The sequence below is a fragment of the Anolis carolinensis genome, chromosome 6, assembly GCF_035594765.1.
Source record: "Anolis carolinensis isolate JA03-04 chromosome 6, rAnoCar3.1.pri, whole genome shotgun sequence".
Taxonomy (NCBI): domain Eukaryota; kingdom Metazoa; phylum Chordata; class Lepidosauria; order Squamata; family Dactyloidae; genus Anolis; species Anolis carolinensis.
This window is the reverse complement of record NC_085846.1, coordinates 22711900-22729676: the sequence shown is the minus strand read 5'-3', so window position 1 is coordinate 22729676 and position 17777 is coordinate 22711900. Positions and strand designations below refer to the sequence as shown.

Below are 17777 nucleotides of genomic sequence, written 5' to 3'. Positions count from 1 at the left end.
ATACAGGATCACACAATCAAACATTTTGACCATTTACTCTCTGTTTAAAAACCTCCAGAGAAGAAGACTTCACCACACTCCGAGGCACCTTACTCTACTGCCAAACAGCTCTTAACCCTCTGGAAGTTCTTCCTAATGCTTAGGTGGAATCTCTTTTCCTGCAGTTTGAATCCACTGCTCCAAAGAGCCACAGGCTAAGGGAGCTCACTGGTGCATTGCTCACTAGAAACCCCTGAAATCCTTGATTGAATGAATGCACAATTATCCAAGGGTTTTCTGTGCATTACAAGTTTTCTTGCCTCTCTGCTTCCCAATCCTCCTGCTATGCTAAAGCTCGCAGAACCATTAATCCTATGCAGACAGTTCCCCTACCATGATTGAAACCTGTGGGAATATGAATGGGAAAGCAGCATTGAGTTGGTTGCCTTTGCTTCCTCCAACATATTCTTGCCTCATGGTCCTCCATGGATTGGAAGTAATATCTGCAGGAGGGAACCTTTTCAACTTGAGCAGGGTCCCTGTGTCGTTTTCACTGAGTGTGGAGCTTGCTGCATCAGTTGAGAAGTCTTCCCACAGCATACATTGATTCTCTAATAAAGAGAGGTCAGGGTAACTTTGAATCCTGTGGATATTGTGGACTTTATCTCCCAGAAACCCTAGCCAACGTAACAACTGGGAAGCAATTTTGAGAGTTGAAGTCCAAATCATCTGGAAGGCATAAAGTTTACCAATTCCGTTCCAATGCATGGAAGAATTTAGGAATGAGTTCATACTCTCTATTTTCTTTCTTTTCCCTTTCTTTCTTTCTCTCTCCTAATGGCATGTTAGGAAAAGATTGTCTGCATAGGATGCTGTCTTGATGGCCGAGAAGATAAAAAACTAATGGAATGTTTCTTTTCATTTGTCTTCCTCTCTGTGCAACTTGCTCATTTTCTGGAATAGCTGGTACACCATCGGACGAGATGTCACCTGCAGATCCTCTGGGCCTTTCTAAGCTGTCTGGACCTGTGGACAAAGACCGTAGGAATAAAAAGAAGTGAGAATGGGATATTGTACATGTGGGGAGAACTGGAGCTGAGTCTAATAATATGGAAAGCTGGCAGGGTGAAGAGGTTGCCTTGACCTAGAGCCTGCAGGACTTGAGTACAAATCCCAATATAGCTTTTTTATAATATATATTATTTTATTTTAGGACATACACATACACAACATTTACAATTTCCACCACCAAGAGGATTATTTTCTTTTACATATTAATCCTTTTTAAGACAATCCTTATAAATTTAGATACTATATAACATTTGTATCCTATTTCTTATGGCCTGACCTCTAGACTTATTCATAATATAATTCTTGACCCGGTTCCATCTTTCTTCAACTTCTCGCATTCTGTTTTCATTATCTTTTGAATCCTTTGATTTTACATCCATAATTCTGAATTCCATTTGATCCACCATATACCATACCATATTGTCCGCTCTGATTTATCTTTCCATCCCAATACTGTCACTGCTTGTGTGTCCTCAGTTATTGCTTCCTTTATTTCCCTGTAATTTCCCATTCCCTCTCTTTGTACTAGGGCTGCCATTTTTTTGTTGTCACCCAAATGATTCCTAATATTTGGTTTCACACCTTTCGTATAATCTGCCAGACATATTGTACCTGTTCACATTCCCACATCATGTGCATAAACCGTCCTTTCTGTTGACATCCATGTCAGCACTGACTGCTCCCCTTTTTATAATATACGCTAATTGACAGGGTGTATGATACCACTTATGTAATGTTTTCCTCCTCGTTTCTCTTACTTTTGTGTTCCTTGTCGTCCCTATTGACTCTACCACTTGTCTCATATTTTGTTCTGTAATTTGTAACTCCATTTCCCAAATACTTTTCAAATCCCTTATTGTACACCCGTCGGTCTCTATTAGCATTGTGTATATTTTACTGGCCTGTGCGTTAATTCCTTCCACCTTTTCTCTCATTATCTTTTTTAAGGCGGCGTCTTCTCTTTTTACCATATTACTATTTTCTTTAGTATTGATTAATCTCAATTTCAAATCCCAGTTTAGTTTACCAATTTATACAGTACTGCCAGCTTTAATTTTCCTCACATGGAATATGTGAATAATGTTAACGAATTCCTTGGGCTGGTTTTGCAAATGAACATTGCAGATGATAAACTTCACATTTTTAAAGCAGCCTTCTTCAGCCTAGAATATATGTTGTCTGGGAATGATGATAATAGGAACACCAAGTTGGGGTGGCATTTTTAGAATTCCTATTTGCTAAGCAGAACTCGTGCAACAAACAAATGTGACTGTTGAGAAGCTGGGGAGAGAAAAAGTGGGAAGTATAGGATCAGATCAAAAAAGACCTCTTATTTCCAAATCTCCTTATTTCTTCTTTCCATTTCTGTCTCCTTTCAGGCATGAGCTTCTAGAAGAAGCTTGCAGACAAGGCTTGCCTTTCGCTGCCTGGGATGGGCCCACTGTTGTCTCGTGGCTGGAGGTAATGCGGGTAGAAGGTCTTTTGTGAGTGATGCTACTTTTGAAATGATTTCCACAAGGATAGCCATATTAGTCTGTCACACCCAAAGCAAGACTCTTGTAGCATTTTTAATAAAGGATGTTTCTGGATAACATAAGCTTTTGAAAGCTTGTTCCATAAGAAATTTGTTATTCTTGAAGGTACTGTGAGAAATTGGTTGATTTTTTTAAAATGAGGAATAAAAAGAACGGTTTGTCGAAGGTTTTCATGGCCGGAATCACTGGGTTGTAGTGAGTTTTCTGGGCTGTATGGCTGTGTTCCAGAAGCATTCTTTCCTGACGTTTCACCCACATCTATGGCAGGCATCCTCAAAGGTTGTGAGGTCTGTTGGAAACTAGGCAAGTGGGGTTTATATATCTGTGGAATGCCCAGGGTGGGAGAAAGAACGCTTGTCTGCTTGAGGCAAGTGTGAATGTTGCAATTAATCACCTTGACTTGCCTTGAAAAGCTTTGCAGCTTCAAAGCCTGGCTGCTTCCTGCCTGGCAGAATCTATATTTAAACTGGGCTGTACAGGCCAATGGATACTCCACCACAGACATCAGAAGAGCTGCATGGTCACGAACAAGCCACAAGAATAAAGACTAAGATCCACCCAGAGGAAAAGTGTTCTTACCATACATCAAGGGAACCACTGACTACATAGTGAAGTTGATGAAGAAACACAACCTGCAAACTATCTACTGATCCATTAAGTAAATGCTACGTTGTCCTTTGCTAACAGATGCTACGTTCAGCAAAGGACAAGAGGGATCCTCTCACCTTTGCAGAAGTCTACCGTATACCATTCTGCTGTGGACAAGTCTACATAGGGACCACCAAATGCAACATTGCTCAAACACAAATCAGGGAACATGAAAGGCACTGCAGACTGATTCAGCCAGAGAAATCAGCTATAGCAGAACATGTGATGAACCATGTGATGGACACAGCATATTATTGGAGAACATAGAAATGCTTGACCACTGTAACAACCACCATGTCAGTATTAAAAAAACTCTAAAATCAGGACAGTTAATAAAGAACACTCAAAAAACAGAGGAATTCCAGACACAAAACAATCAGGGCCAGCTAATACCTCCAAACGAAATAATTCCCCCAGGCAGGAAGCAGCCAGGCTTTGAAGCTGCAAGGCCATTAAATCAAGGTGGCCAATTGCAACATTCACACTTGCCTCAAGCAAATATATAAACCCCACTTGCCTAGTTTCCAACAGACCTCACATCCTCTGAGGATACCTGTCATAGATGTGGGCGAAACATCAAGAACATGGCCATACAGCTTGGAAAACTCACAGCAACCCAAAAAGAATGGGATTGATAAATATCTGCCAAGGGATCAGAGGCAGAAAAGGGCAAAACCTTGAAATAACGAATCAGAATTTCCCAGATGTTTTGGCAATCTCTGCAAATAAGCAGAAGAAATTGGCCCCTGACCTACTTCAGTAGATCATTTTTGGCAACAGGCAAAGGCCATTTGACTTATGACATGGCAACAACCCGTGTTCGCTGTTAAAAGGCACATCAGCTAAAGAAAACATGGAAAAGAGTCCATTTTGGTCGTGACTAAAGTAGAGGATGAGGTATTCTCCTCTCCATCCTCAAATCATAGTCTGATTTTCTTTTCCTGCTTTCTGGGTGGTACGTAATTTTTTCGCAAAATGTTCACAGATTCAGGTGAGATATTTAGCACCACAGCAGGTGTGAGTGTCTGCTTCACCTCCGTTTCTCTCTGTGTTTCCTCTGACAGCTGTGGGTGGGTATGCCAGCCTGGTATGTAGCTGCCTGCCGTGCCAACGTCAAGAGTGGTGCCATTATGGCCAACCTGTCGGATACGGAAATCCAGCGGGAAATTGGCATCAGTAACCCCTTGCACCGACTCAAACTGCGCCTCGCCATCCAGGAGATGGTGTCACTTACTAGTCCCTCAGCCCCTGCCACATCCCGTACGGTAAGTGGGCAGTTGGGTTTTGTTCCCTGATTTTCTCGGGTTCAAAATCTAGAATGGTTTCCTCCATTTTTTAAAACTAATGGTCACCTTTCCCTCTTTCTCCTTCCATTGCCCTTCTTTCTAGTCTACTGGCAATGTATGGATGACGCACGAAGAGATGGAATCTCTCACAGCCACAACAAAGCCAGTAAGTGGCGCTATTATGTGCAGTGCCCCATTCATGTTGGGTTACCTGCTGCAGCTACTTTCAGAAGCTTGTCTTGCAAAAAATTGCTCATTTATATCAAGTTGTGTGGTTGTGTGTCTGCAGAGGCTGGAATATATCTGTATCTCGTTTTACTGGATCACCTCGTTCCTAAATATTGTATTTTTTTTTTAAAAAAATTGCTTGGTGTAGATAATCAAGGGCACTTGGTAATGGTTATCTATTTTTTAGCCAATTGGCTGTTGATTTTTCAGAAGCTTGGACTTCACAAATAGGAAAGTGAGGAAGTGGAGCGAACATCACAAATCCACATTGGAGGATTTTTATTTGTCATCTGTATAAAATAAATTATGATATCTGTCAGAGATTAGCTCTTCAGGGAGAAATGTTTTAGTTCAGCCCTTCCTTTTGTGCTAGATTTTGACTTGTAGGAGTTTTTGTTGTTGTTTTTCCAGAGATAGAGCATCTGAACAATGTGATCCATGCATGTTCCAAAATAGTGCAGCCTGTTCCCTTATTCCTCCCCCCACTCTTCCATAGACGGATCATTCTGTGGCAAGGAAATAATGACTGAAATACTACTATTCTCATCATCTATTTTCATAAAACATACAGGCTTGGGTTGATGGGTGTTGGAGTTTAATAACATCATGAAGGACATAAGCTCTAATGCAGTGGTTCTCAATTTTCCTAATGCCGCGACCCCTTAATATGAGTTCCTCATGTTGTGGTGATCCCCAGCCATAAAATTATTTTTGTTGCTACTTCATAACTGTAATTTTGCTACTGTTATGAATCATAATGTAAATTTCTGATGTGCAGGGTGTGTTTTCATTCACTGGGCCAAATTTGGCACAAATGCCTGATACACCCACATTTGAATGCTGGTGGGGTTGTGGGGGAGATTGATTTTGTCATTTGGGAGTTGTAATTGCTGGGATTTATAGTTCACCTACAATCAAAGAGTATTCTGAACTCCACCAACGATTGAACTGAACCAAAGTTGGCACATAAAACTCCCATGACTAACAGAAAATACTGGAAGGGATTGGTGGGCGTTAACCTCGAGTTTTGGAGTTGTAGTTCACATATATCCAGAGATCACTGTGGACTCACATAATGATGGATTTGGACCAAACTTGGCACAAATACTCAATCTGCCCAAATTTGAACAATGGTGGAGTTTGGGGAAAATAGATCTTGGCACTTGGGAGATGTAGTTGCTGGGATTATAGTTCACCTACAATCAAAGAGCCCATTTAACCCCACCAATGATAGAATTGGGCCAGACTTCCCACACAGAACCCCCACGACCAACAAGAAATACTGGTCTTTAGCAAACCCTCTGACACCCCTCCCATGACCCCCCCCCCTCCAAAATGGGTCACAACCCCCAGGGTGAGAAACGCTGCTCTAATGCATGTGTTTAAGGTGAATTATAATGCATTAAAGAGATAGAGGTGCTTCCCTTTTACTCTGAGGCATGTGTGTATGTGTGTGAGCGTGTAAACAAACTGTGTCTAATCTTGCCTTAATAATTCCTTTCTGCTTTCCTTCCTGCTTCTCATTTAATATCTGCCCAGGAGACAAAAGAAATCAGCTGGGAGCAGGTAGGGGAGGGACTCAGATGCTGGCCCTCTCTTTACTTGCATGCCTCTGTGTGTGTGTATGAATGTGTGTGAAAAAGAGCTTGAAGAACAACATTTTTGGGGGGTTATGATTCCTTGTGGCCTTAGTGGCTACGGTCTTCTTGGTGCCACATTCCAAAGGGGGACTTTTCCAAGCTCTGGAATGAAAAGGGTTAATATGTGTTATCTTTACAATTATGATTTCTGTGAAAAGTGGGAACAGCGCAAGGAGAATCTGCAATACAATGAGTGAATGGGAGGTTTCCCTACCCTCTCGACTATATAGATGGTTTTGTTTTATTCCATAACCAGCAAGTTCATTGACATGAATGAGAATCTCTCCGTGGTTCTCAATGATCCCTTATTGTATGACTTGTTTGAGGACATTCTGCCTGACAAGTTGTTTAAAAAGAATTATTAGTTCAGGTGCCTTTTATTTTCTATGGCATTAATCTGAGATGGCAAATTTTGGGGAGATAAAGATATCTATAAATCCCTTTGTTTCTTTGTCTCTCCTTTGCCATTCTCATTGTATCATAGGCACCTGTTTGCTCATTCTTTTAGGAGGCCACCTGGGACTGGAAATGGTAGGATGTTGAATGAGGGCTGCTTTGTATGTCAGCCTAAAGAGGTGAAAAATGGATGTGTACAATAGATGTGTGCTCTGCTATCTCCCTTGCCCATCTTCCCTATGGTGAGATGCACAAGTCCCAAAGATGGAAGTTGTAATGGCCTAAAATGCATACATTTTCCCTTTCACCACATTACAGACAGAGTGATTTGCAATGGGTAGGATATTAGACTGAAAGTTGTCAGATTTATGTTTACATGAAACTCACTAGCATTACCCTGCTGATTACTCTTTCTCAGCCAAGCTGATTTAATTTGTATGTCATCTTTTCCCCGATGAGGGACTCAGAGCAGTTTACACTGTAGGCTGAAATGGAACAGAACTAATATAATGCATAGAATAATTGTTTTTTAAAACCATTAAATAATTCCATTTCAAATGTATTTAAAACATGTTTAAAACATAATGACAATAAAAGTGGACGATGTCCATTTAAAACTCCCTCTGCCACAACTAATTATTTTTATTGTGGCAGAAGCAACTTAAGAACATACTGCAAGTCACTTCGGGTGTGAAAGAATTTGCTGTCTACAAAGACTTTGCCCAGGGGGTATGCCAGGATGTGTTACCATCCTGCTGGGAGGCTTCTCTCATGTCCCCACAAGCTAGAGCTGACAGACGGGAGCTCACTCCATCTCGTGGATTTGAATCGCCAACCTTCAAGTCAGTGGTTAGCTGGCACAAGGGTTTAACTCATTGTGCCACCACGGCTCCTGCCACAACTAATAAAAAGCCTAAATAAAAAAGGTCTTTGCCAGTAAAAAGAGAGCAGTCAAGGGGAGGAATCCATAACCTGAAATAGCCACTAAGATTTCTTCCCTGCTTTTCCTAATGGGAACTGGGAGAAAGACCCACCCCAAAGGTCTTAAAGTTCAGTTGGACCATGTTTGCTGTGAGGATGTAGAGGGTAGAACCATGTATGCTTCCTGGAACTCATTAGAGAAAAGACAGCCTTATTTTATTTTATTTTATTTTATTTTATTTTTTGTTATTTAATATTTAATGCTTATTTTACTTAAGTAATATTTGTCTTTACTGTTCTAATGTAGCACAAATCCTATGTAAAACCATACTACGTATTTTTGACATTAATCTTGAAATCTGAAATATATACAGAAAGTATATATAATTAATAACATATAAACATGTTCGTTATTTTGGCAACTACCTTTCTTCACTGCATGGTAATGACAATGTCTATTGCCAATGTTAAATAGTTTGGTAGCTCACCAAGTGAGTTGTGTGACTGAGTACAGACCTTATCCCAATTTTATTTAGTTCAAATTTCAAGACTTAGCTGGAACAGTAGGAAAAAGGCAGTGTAAGATGTTCATATAAAAAACTTATAGTGAATGGTGACTGTCTGTCCAGAAATTGCCAGTCCAAGGCAGGAGAAATGGTAAGAGCCTGATGTGGATACTATGTGTGTGAATGTATGTTGCTCCTTCTCACTTGCTGGGCCTTCTTTTCTCTATTTTTCCAGATCCTGGCATATGGTGACATGAATCATGAGTGGGTAGGGAATGATTGGTTGCCCAGCTTGGGCTTGCCTCAATACCGCAGCTATTTCATGGAGTCGCTAGTAGATGCCCGGATGCTGGACCACCTAAACAAGAAGGAACTGCGGGGGCAGCTCAAGATGGTCGACAGTTTCCATAGGTGAGAGGGATAGAAAGAACTGCTTAGGCTTTGGGCATACATCTGCATCACAAACATAACATATAGTGTAATTCTATGCTGATTTGCTCAGAAGTAAGATCTTCCATATTTCTAGAGCTAACTCCCAGATAGGCATGCAAAAAATTGTAGCCATTGTTGTATTTTAAAGATTTTTTATCATGTCAGAAGTGACTTGAAAACATACTGCAAGTCGTTTCTGGTGTGAGAGAATTGGCCGTCTACAGAGATGTAGCCCAGGGGACACCCGGATGCGTTACCGTCCTGCTGGGAGGCTTCTCTCATGTCCCCGTAAGCTAGAGCTGACAGATGGGAGCTCACCCCATCTCGTGGATTAGAACCAGCAACCTTCAGGTCAGCAACCCAACCTTCAGGTCAGCAGTTTAGCCGGCACAAGGGTTTTTACCCATTGCGCCACCGCAGCTCATTTTAAGGATGCCCAAGGTTGATAACATTACAAAAATACCTCACTTAATAAAGAAGCCTTGTTTTAGTCACCACAATATACTTCTACATGATTTTTCAGGCTTAAATTGTACTTCTTCCAGGGTGAGCCTCCATTATGGGATCATGTGCCTGAAACGTCTTAACTATGACCGAAAGGAACTGGAGAGAAGACGGGAAGAAAGTCAGAACCAAATTAAAGGTAGTCAAGCTTCCAATTAACTGCTTACAAGAAGCTGGTTATTTGTAATTAAATCATATCCCCAAAAATGAAAGTATAACTATACTGTGTTAATATGGTAACGTAACAAGAGATAACATTATATGGCGTGGTGTAACTGTGAAAAGTTATATTGCTTTGCTTACCTATCTGACCGCATCTCCTCATACCAACCTGCCTGAATGTTAAGACCTTCTAGCGGGGCCCTCTTCTCGTTGCCACCACCATCACAAATGCAGTTGGCGGCGATGAGAGAGAGGGCCTTCTCGGTGGCTGCTCCAACTCTTTGGAACTCATTTCCCAAGGAGGTTAAAACAGCCTCTTCTCTAACATCCTTTTAAAAAGCAGCTAAAGACCTTCCTGTTTGCACAAGCTTTTGATGAAGACACTCAGCTGCAATGACAGGAAGGCTAACATTTATTGAGTCCCGCTAATGTTATCATCTGTCTTGTTGAGTTGCCTGCAATAACTGTATTAGACAATTTTTAAAATATTTATTTCTTATTGTAAATTTGTTTTTATAAATTATTGTATCCTGTTTTGTATTGTCTTTTATATATTGTTGTGAGCCGCTTTGGGTCCTATTACTTTTGTAATTCCAAAAGCGTGTGGAGAAGGAATGTTACATGATTTAAATCAGAGCTTTCCAAACATTTCATCTTAGTGGCACACTTTTAAGACATTAATGATTTTGTGACACAGTAACACAGTTTTACTAGCAACTGGAGATTAAACCAATCTCTTATAAGAGATACAGACACATACAGAAACTGTAATAATGAAATGTTTGGGGACACAGCACATCTTATACAAACCTTTCATTTGTATTTTTAAGAATATACAATGTTACGTTTGCGCAACACACCTACACACTGCAGCCAACACACTAACATATGTGACACAGACTGGAAACCTCTGGTTTAAATGCTGCTTTGGGCTACTCATTATGGATGTTAAGGTGACAATAATGGGGATGGGAGGACAGTGTGTAATAGTCAATTTTTTAAAAAAAAAACTAAGCAGGAAAATAAGTTACTTTTTAGCAATCACAGTTATAATTGTAAGGGCTTTTGAACCTATAATTCTTTCTTCATTCTAAAAGTTGCTTTCTGGGGTCTGCTGTGGTTAGGAAACAAGATTCAGGGCTAGCAACCTGTGCAAAAGTGTGCCTTGGGAAAGGAAATAAGAACATCAGTGACACAGCTGAGTCTGTCTTTTCTTCCCTCTCTAGATGTGATGGTTTGGTCCAATGAGCGTGTAATGTGCTGGGTTCAAATGATTGGGCTGAAAGAGTTTGCCAACAACCTGATTGAGAGCGGTGTGCATGGGGCCCTCCTTGCCCTGGATGACACCTTCGATTGCAATGATTTGGCCCTGCTGCTACAGATCCCAACGCAGAACACACAGGTCAGGAGCAAGCATGCAATGGAAAGGCAGCCTGAAAGAGTGGAGAGAAACTGGGAGCCCATTGAGCAGCACAGAATGAACTGGGTTCAGGGGTTCTCAAAGGAGGGAAGCAGGCGACTCCTTATATCTTCAACACACCAATATCTTTAGTATAGAGCTGGGAAATTTATTTTTGGAGTAAGGCTGACTCCACATTGTAGAATTGTTGCAGTTTGACACCGCTTTAACTGACATGACTCAGTGTTATGGAATCCTGGAAGTCTTTAGCCTTTGCTGCCAAAGAGTGCTGGCACCTCACCAAACTACAATTCCCATGACCTCACAGTGTTGAGCCATGGTATCAAACTGCATTAATTCTACAGTGTAGATGCCTGTATCTTGAGGATACCCTGTGGGGAATTAAGAGATTGGGGGGAAAACAGGCAGAGGAGGACATGGATATTGGAAAATAGCTGCACCCAGTCTCTGAGCACATATCCTTTTGGCAAATGTGAATTTCTATGAATATTTGGAGACCACCTTTTGAAAAGCACTAGTCAAGAAAAGCATGACCTTGTTAGAAGTCAACTCTTTGAACAAGTGATATTCACAAGCATCCATGTAATGGCATACAGATAATTCACCTGCTAAACTGAAGAATTTATTTATTTACATCACTTTTACCCCGCCTTTCTCTCCGAGGAGACTCAAAGCGGCTTACAGTAAATGGCAAAAATTCAATGCCTAAAAACAATGTAAAAACAACAATTCATATAAAACAATCTACAAAACAACAGTTCATATAAAACAGATACCATTACAAAATAAAATCACATTATATAAAATTTTAAGAATGTCCAAGAACCATGTCTTTGAACTGCCAAGGACAAAGACATGCCACTACAAAAAATATATTTTGTTAGCAGGGGATAATTGCTTCTTTAACGTTGAAATTGTAGTTGCATTTTCCCCAAAACATATACACTCCCTTTAAAACCTTTTAGTTTAAAATATGCACTCAGAGATTTTTTTAAAAAGTCTTATTTGAAAAATAACATATCTTGTTTACTCACAAATATCTTGCATTAATTCACCATACAGGCACATTTCTTATTAAAGCTCAGTTACAGATAGGATGTAGATTCTCTGTGTTGAGTACACAGGATATCATTCTTAATCAATAGTCCATAGTCTTTAAGTATACTTGTACTCACTGAAGTCCATAAGCATAGTTCTATATTGAAGTCCAAACAGCAACATGCATCCACCTCCATTGAGGTCCAAAACACCTGCTTTTATTGAAGACCAAACACACTCTGAATTAAAAAATGGAGTCCTGAGTCTGAACATGCTCGGTACAAATACATGCCTATAACCCTTCCCTCACCAAAAAGATACAGTCAAACTGGCAAATCAACATAACATAGAATACAGGTTAGCAAACATATACACTAACAAATAAATAGTGAGAGGCTTGGGAGGTTTCTATTTCCAACACTGGAGAACAAAACAATATGTCTCATTTCTATTTAGGCTCGCCAAATGTTGGAAAAGGAATTTGGGAACCTCATTACCATGGGAACAGACAGGCGACTAGATGAGGTGAGTTTCCTCCTCCTTCCAGAATCCTACACTTTGTGAAGGTTTATTTTTTAAAAGAGCCTGTACCCATCCCATGCTGTTTTGTGTTCTGCCTTTCAGGACAGTGCCAAGACCTTTAGCCGTTCCCCATCTTGGCGGAAGATGTTCCGGGAAAAGGACCTCCGCGGGGTCAGCCCTGACTCAGCTGAGATGCTGCCAGCCAATTTCCGCACAGCCTCCGTGGCCTCCATTACCTCACCCGGGGTGCAGCTTCGAAAGATGCAGCCAGAGGGTATGCAAAGCACGGCCCTTGGAAATCCCCAGTAGTGAATGGAGCTGAGCTTGGGCTTGGATCCTAAAAGGGATGGTTTGGGTTGTGGAGGCAGGCTTGTGATTCATTTTCAGTACACTTTTGGGTGCATCTACAATGTGGAATGAATGACGTTTGATCACACTTTAATTGCCTTGGCTCAACACTATGGGATCCTGGGATTTGTCATTTTCCAAGGTCCTTAGTCTTCTCTGCTAAATAGGGGCTTGACACCATATTAGCTGCCATGGACTCAATATTATGGAATCATGGGAGTTGTAGGTTTTCAAGGTATTTAGTTTTCTCTGCCAAAGAGGGCTGGTGTCATACCAAACTACAACTCCCATGATACCATAGCATTGAGCCATGGCAGCTAAAGTGGTGTCAAACAGCATTCATTCTACAGTGTGAATGGTGAACCTCTTGTTGCCATTTGATATCAAAACTCTCAGGGAGGGTTGTTCAATAAAAAGACAACTTTACTGGGCAGTAAGAAAATAAAATGCTTCCTGGTGTCAGGAACAGAATTTGACAAAGAGTATATCTGACCACTTTGACTTTGAATTCTGGGAGCAACATAGAATGTTTTTGAGTTTGAGTAAAATGGCTTTTTTTAACTATCCAGTTCCTGTGGCATATGTACATAAAAGCAGTTTTGCCTCATCAGTGTAATCATTGTTTTTTCCTGGAAGACAATCATTGCTGTCATAAAGCCCATGACTATTGGGAAGTAACTTTGAGGGAACTTTCCATTAGGATAGAATAGGATAGTATGAGAGAATTAGAAAACAGATATTTCTTTGGGCTGCTGTGAATTTTCCGGGCTGTATGGCCATGTCCCAGAAGCATCCTCTCCTGACGTTTCACCCACATCTATGGCAGGCATCCACAGAGGTTGTGAGGTCTCTGAGGATGCCTGCCATAGATGTGGGTGAAACGTCAGGAGAGAATGTTTCTGGAACATGGCCATACAGCCTGGAAAACTCACAGCAACCCAGTGATTCCAGCCATGAAATCCTTCGACAACAGATATTTCCTTATTCCAACACATCATGGCTCAATAGTTAAAGCTGCCTTTTCAGTTACACAGCAGGTGAGTGAAAATTTATAATAATGGAAACCAGGATTTGCATCCACTGTACCCTTTAGCTTGTGGATTCAGAACAATTGAAAGGAAACACTTCTTCATGTAACTTTGTGGGTGGACTTTCCATTGGTTGACCACAGTGAAACTAGAAAGCTTTGGGCTGATCTGAGAGGAATTGTCTTGCTTTATTCCAGTCATGAGAGCATTATGATTTATATCTTTCTTGTTCCTTTCCCTTCTTCTTTTTCCAGGGAACTCATTAGGTAGCCAACGGGCAGACAGTATGTCAGTGCGAACGTACTCCTGTTAATGCCAAGACAATAGAGGTTAGTATACACTAACAGGGTTTTCCAGAATTGTGATGTATTTTTTTACCACTGCTTCGACAATAACAGGGCACAAGGCAAGTTAGAAACTATTTCAGGAACCACCATGTTAGTCTACACAGAAAAACCATCAAAATCCACAAACATGAGGACAATTTCAACAGAAAGGAGGAAACCATGAAAATGAACAAAATCTGGCTGCCAGTATTAAAAAAAACCTCTAAAATCAAGACAGTAAATAAAGAAGAACACTCCTTTCTGTCGAAATTGTCCACATTCTTGTGGATTTCAATGGCTTCTCTGTGTAGTCTGACATGGTGGTTGTTAGAGTGGTCTAGCATTTCCATGTTCTTGAATAATATCATGTGTCCAGATTGGTTCATCAAGTGCTCTGCAGGCATGGGCAAACTTTTTTTCCTTGGGGCCGCATTGTGGGCCCAGCCAGGAGGGCCAGGCTGGGAAAGAGGACCCGGGAGGGAGAGGGCCTGGGAGAGGGTGAAGCCAGGAGGAGCAGGTCATTCTCAGGTTGTCCTACCGTAGCATAAGGATGGGGCTGCTCATCCCATCCTTCGGCTGCGAGAAAGACGAGACATGTGGCAGCTGCCCCGATCCTCCTCCCCAATACTCTTCCCTCAGTCTTCAGGTTGTTCTCTCGGCATTATGCTGGGAGGAGAGCGAGACAGGCAATGTCCAAGCGCAGTCCGGAGGACTCTCAACTGCTGTGTGCCTTCCTCAAGCCGTCTTCCCAGCATAAGGACAAGGCTGCTCACACTGTCCTTATGCCAGGAGGAGGGAGAGATACGCAGTGCTGAGAGCACCTCAGAGAGCTCTCAGCTGCTGCGTGCCTTCCTCCCACATCCTTTCTGCATAAGGATGTGGTGGGCCGCCACAACTTTATGCCAATAGGACAGGGGAAATGAGGAGGGCCTGAGGTAAGCACCCAGGGGGTCACATCTTGCCTCCAGGCCTTAGTTTGCCCGTGCCTGTTTTATTGTTATATGTTGTTGATTTGATATTTGATGTTTACATATGTGAGACATTTAATATTGCCGTTGTTTATGCTGTGAACTGCTTTGATCCCCGCCTCCCCAGGGGTGAGAAAAGTGGTATATAAATGCAACAAATAAATAAATAAATAAATTCTCCCTTTCTGTCTACAGGCGCTGTCCTGAGTAAGCCGGGCCACCCTGCCTTGGACAGGAGGGCTCCCCACAGCTGCTGCTGCTGCTGCCTCTCTTTCCTCATCATGTGCTCCAATCTGGGCTGTGGAGAGGAGCTGCCGCTGCCGCTGCCATCACTGCTGCTGCTGCTGCGGAGAAGGAATAAGGAGTCCATGGGGATGCTAAAGAGAGAGAGAGAGAAAGAGAGAGAGAAGAAAGAGCTCCTCCCAACCCTCCTCCTCCTCCTCCTAGCGGTGGTGGCTTGGGGTCACTGGGGAACTCAAGAGACTCAAGCTAAGGAGGAAGGCGCCCTTGCCAAGACTCCTGGGGAAGTGGGGCCTTCAATTCTGGTGTCTATGTATCATTGTTCCAGGCAGGGGCATAAGAATGTGAATGAAGCTATACACCCACCCCCATACCTTACCCTTCACCCCATCCCACCGCAGCCTGTTCTTTCCACCTCTTCTCTCTATCCTTCATGGGCCTGAGGGTTGGGTGAGAGGTGGGCATCCTTCCTCCCCGTCCTGTTGCCACGGACTAAATGGCTCATCTGTCTTGACAACCTGTTTCCTTTCTTGCCCTCCCATGAGTGCCAAGTCTTCTGTTGGCTCTTCTTCTCCATCTTCTCTCTTTCTTTTTTTTTGCATTGCTGCTACAAAGGTGTACTCTGTTTCACCTTTCAATTTCCAGAAGAGGATTAAGGTCTTAAAGCCCACTTTTCTCTGCCTCCGTCTCTCTTTCCCTTTCTTTCTCTCTCTCTCTCTTCCTGCCCCCTTCCAGTGCCTCTTCTTCTCAAAAAAATACATGGGGGAGGGAGGGGAAGCACTTGGAGAGGGACAGGTTTTCCTCTTTCTCCTCCGAAATTCCCAACCCACAATAGGGAACGAGAAGAGAAATGCTGAATAAAGAGCCATGCCCAGCCCTGGCAGTGACTTTCCCCTTGGAGCTGAACTCCAGAGACTTGGGAAGTACTGTCTACGCAGCTGCTGCCTTTACTCAGAAGCAGCTGCATTTTGGCACAAATAAGGGATCCTTTTTGTAAAAAAGCCCGCCTCCGTCATCTTCTCTCCACCCGCCATCCATTTCAGGCTCCCTTTTTTTCTCCAAGGAGAAGATCTTGGGATGATGACATGAGAAGGTGGCCGGAGAGAGGGGAGGACCCAGGGGGAGAATCTCCCAACCTCGGCGTCCTGATGGTGAAGCTACTCCAGCGAACAAAGACAAATCCTGTTCCATGATAGGACAAACACGTATCCTGGTGGAGTGTGAAATCTCTAATTTATTTATTTTTTTCTCTCCCACTAAGCAGGGAGCAGGGGATGGGGATTTCAGGTCTGAGACGCTCAAACTGGAAGGGGAAGATCTCGACCTGGAGCGGGCAATAGACTTTTACAATATGGCACACACAGACCCCTCCTCTCCCTCCAAGACTACTGTAATATAAGAGTTGTATTTTCTGTGTATATCTGTGCTGTGGAATCTCGTGTAAATTGAATTTCTTTTTCGACCGCTGTTACAAGTTCTCTGTTAATTTAATAATGTGTCCTGTTTCTCCCCCCCACCCCCCTCTCCCCTGCACGCCCATAATTTTCATTTGATGTTTATACTTTCTGCCTTCTTTTTAATTTTATTTTAATGTATTTTTCTTCCTGGGGAGGGTGTGCGGGGGTGAGGGGCAAACCAAAGGGGGTTGTTTTGCATGAAAGTGGGGAGGGAGGGAGGAAAAAAAATTCAATCTTGATGAAAAAAAATACTTTCTATCAGGGAGATTGTGAGGGGCAAGCAGGAAGCTGAGGCCGTCGGAAGGGGAAGCTCCTGGTTGTCTCAGCTTCCGTTTGCCTCAAGGTGAGGGAAAGGGGATGGGTAAAAGCTGAGTGAGTGATAGGAAATGTTGGGGGATAAAAAAGAAAAGAAAAAAAGAAAAAAGTTTGAAAACATTTTCTAGAATCTGCAGACTTTTGTTTAATTCACCATCAAGTACGGAACAAAATGAAATCCAGCCAGACGGTTCTCTCCCTATGAGACAAAAGCCTTGTTTAGCTTTCTCTAACCATTCCAGTTTCTTCTGAAAAATTGTGGTATTGAGGTCTTAAGTAAACTGAAATGCCAAGTAAGGTCTGCTCCTTCTAGGATGTACTGCAGACATCACTCATATTTGCGCATCACCAATGTTGTGTCGGTCTTTCGATTTCACCAGTATAATCATGACATTGGTCCAGTTCTGCCAATGTGGACACTGCTTAAAGCTCTCCAGAAAGTGACTTGCACTGGAAAAAGCAACCTACTGTAGTTGCTTCACTTATTCTTTCCCATTTTTTTCTAAGGGTATTTCAAGATTATATTTGCATAGGATTCACAAAGCAGCCAGAAAATAGTGTGTTTCGCTTGCAGCCATTCTGCTGTGCCGCAATTTCTTCCATCAATTTTTTATTTATTATTTTATTTACTTACAGTATTTATATTCTGCCCTTCTCATCCAAAAGGGACTCAGGGCAGATCACAGAATACATATATGGTAAACATTCAATGCCGTTATACACAGAAAGGACAGACAACAGATAGAGGTATATAGGCATTTCCCATCTTTGGCGTCCTGGAGGTTGTGCTTGATACCTGACATGGGG

General features: G+C 42.1%; 1 protein-coding gene across 6 annotated transcripts in view; it reads left to right on the top strand.

Annotated features, from left to right (window-relative positions):
• ppfia3 (PTPRF interacting protein alpha 3) overlaps positions 1-17090 on the top strand; it is an 87369-nt gene extending 70279 nt beyond the window's left edge. For 5 of the 6 annotated variants that reach the window (XM_062957024.1, XM_008113588.3, XM_016994647.2 and 2 more), the window contains 12 exons: positions 943-1036; positions 2430-2511; positions 4298-4498; positions 4623-4685; positions 6287-6313; positions 8446-8621; positions 9188-9285; positions 10535-10710; positions 12223-12291; positions 12391-12562; positions 13919-13993; positions 15154-17090. In XM_062957024.1, the coding sequence (XP_062813094.1) occupies positions 943-1036; positions 2430-2511; positions 4298-4498; positions 4623-4685; positions 6287-6313; positions 8446-8621; positions 9188-9285; positions 10535-10710; positions 12223-12291; positions 12391-12562; positions 13919-13977 (1217 nt within the window). In that variant the 3' untranslated portion in view covers positions 13978-13993; positions 15154-17090. The remainder of the gene's footprint in view (positions 1-942; positions 1037-2429; positions 2512-4297; positions 4499-4622; positions 4686-6286; positions 6314-8445; positions 8622-9187; positions 9286-10534; positions 10711-12222; positions 12292-12390; positions 12563-13918; positions 13994-15153) is intronic. The other variant, XM_008113587.3, reaches the window with a different exon arrangement.
• Positions 17091-17777: the final 687 nt, after the last annotated feature.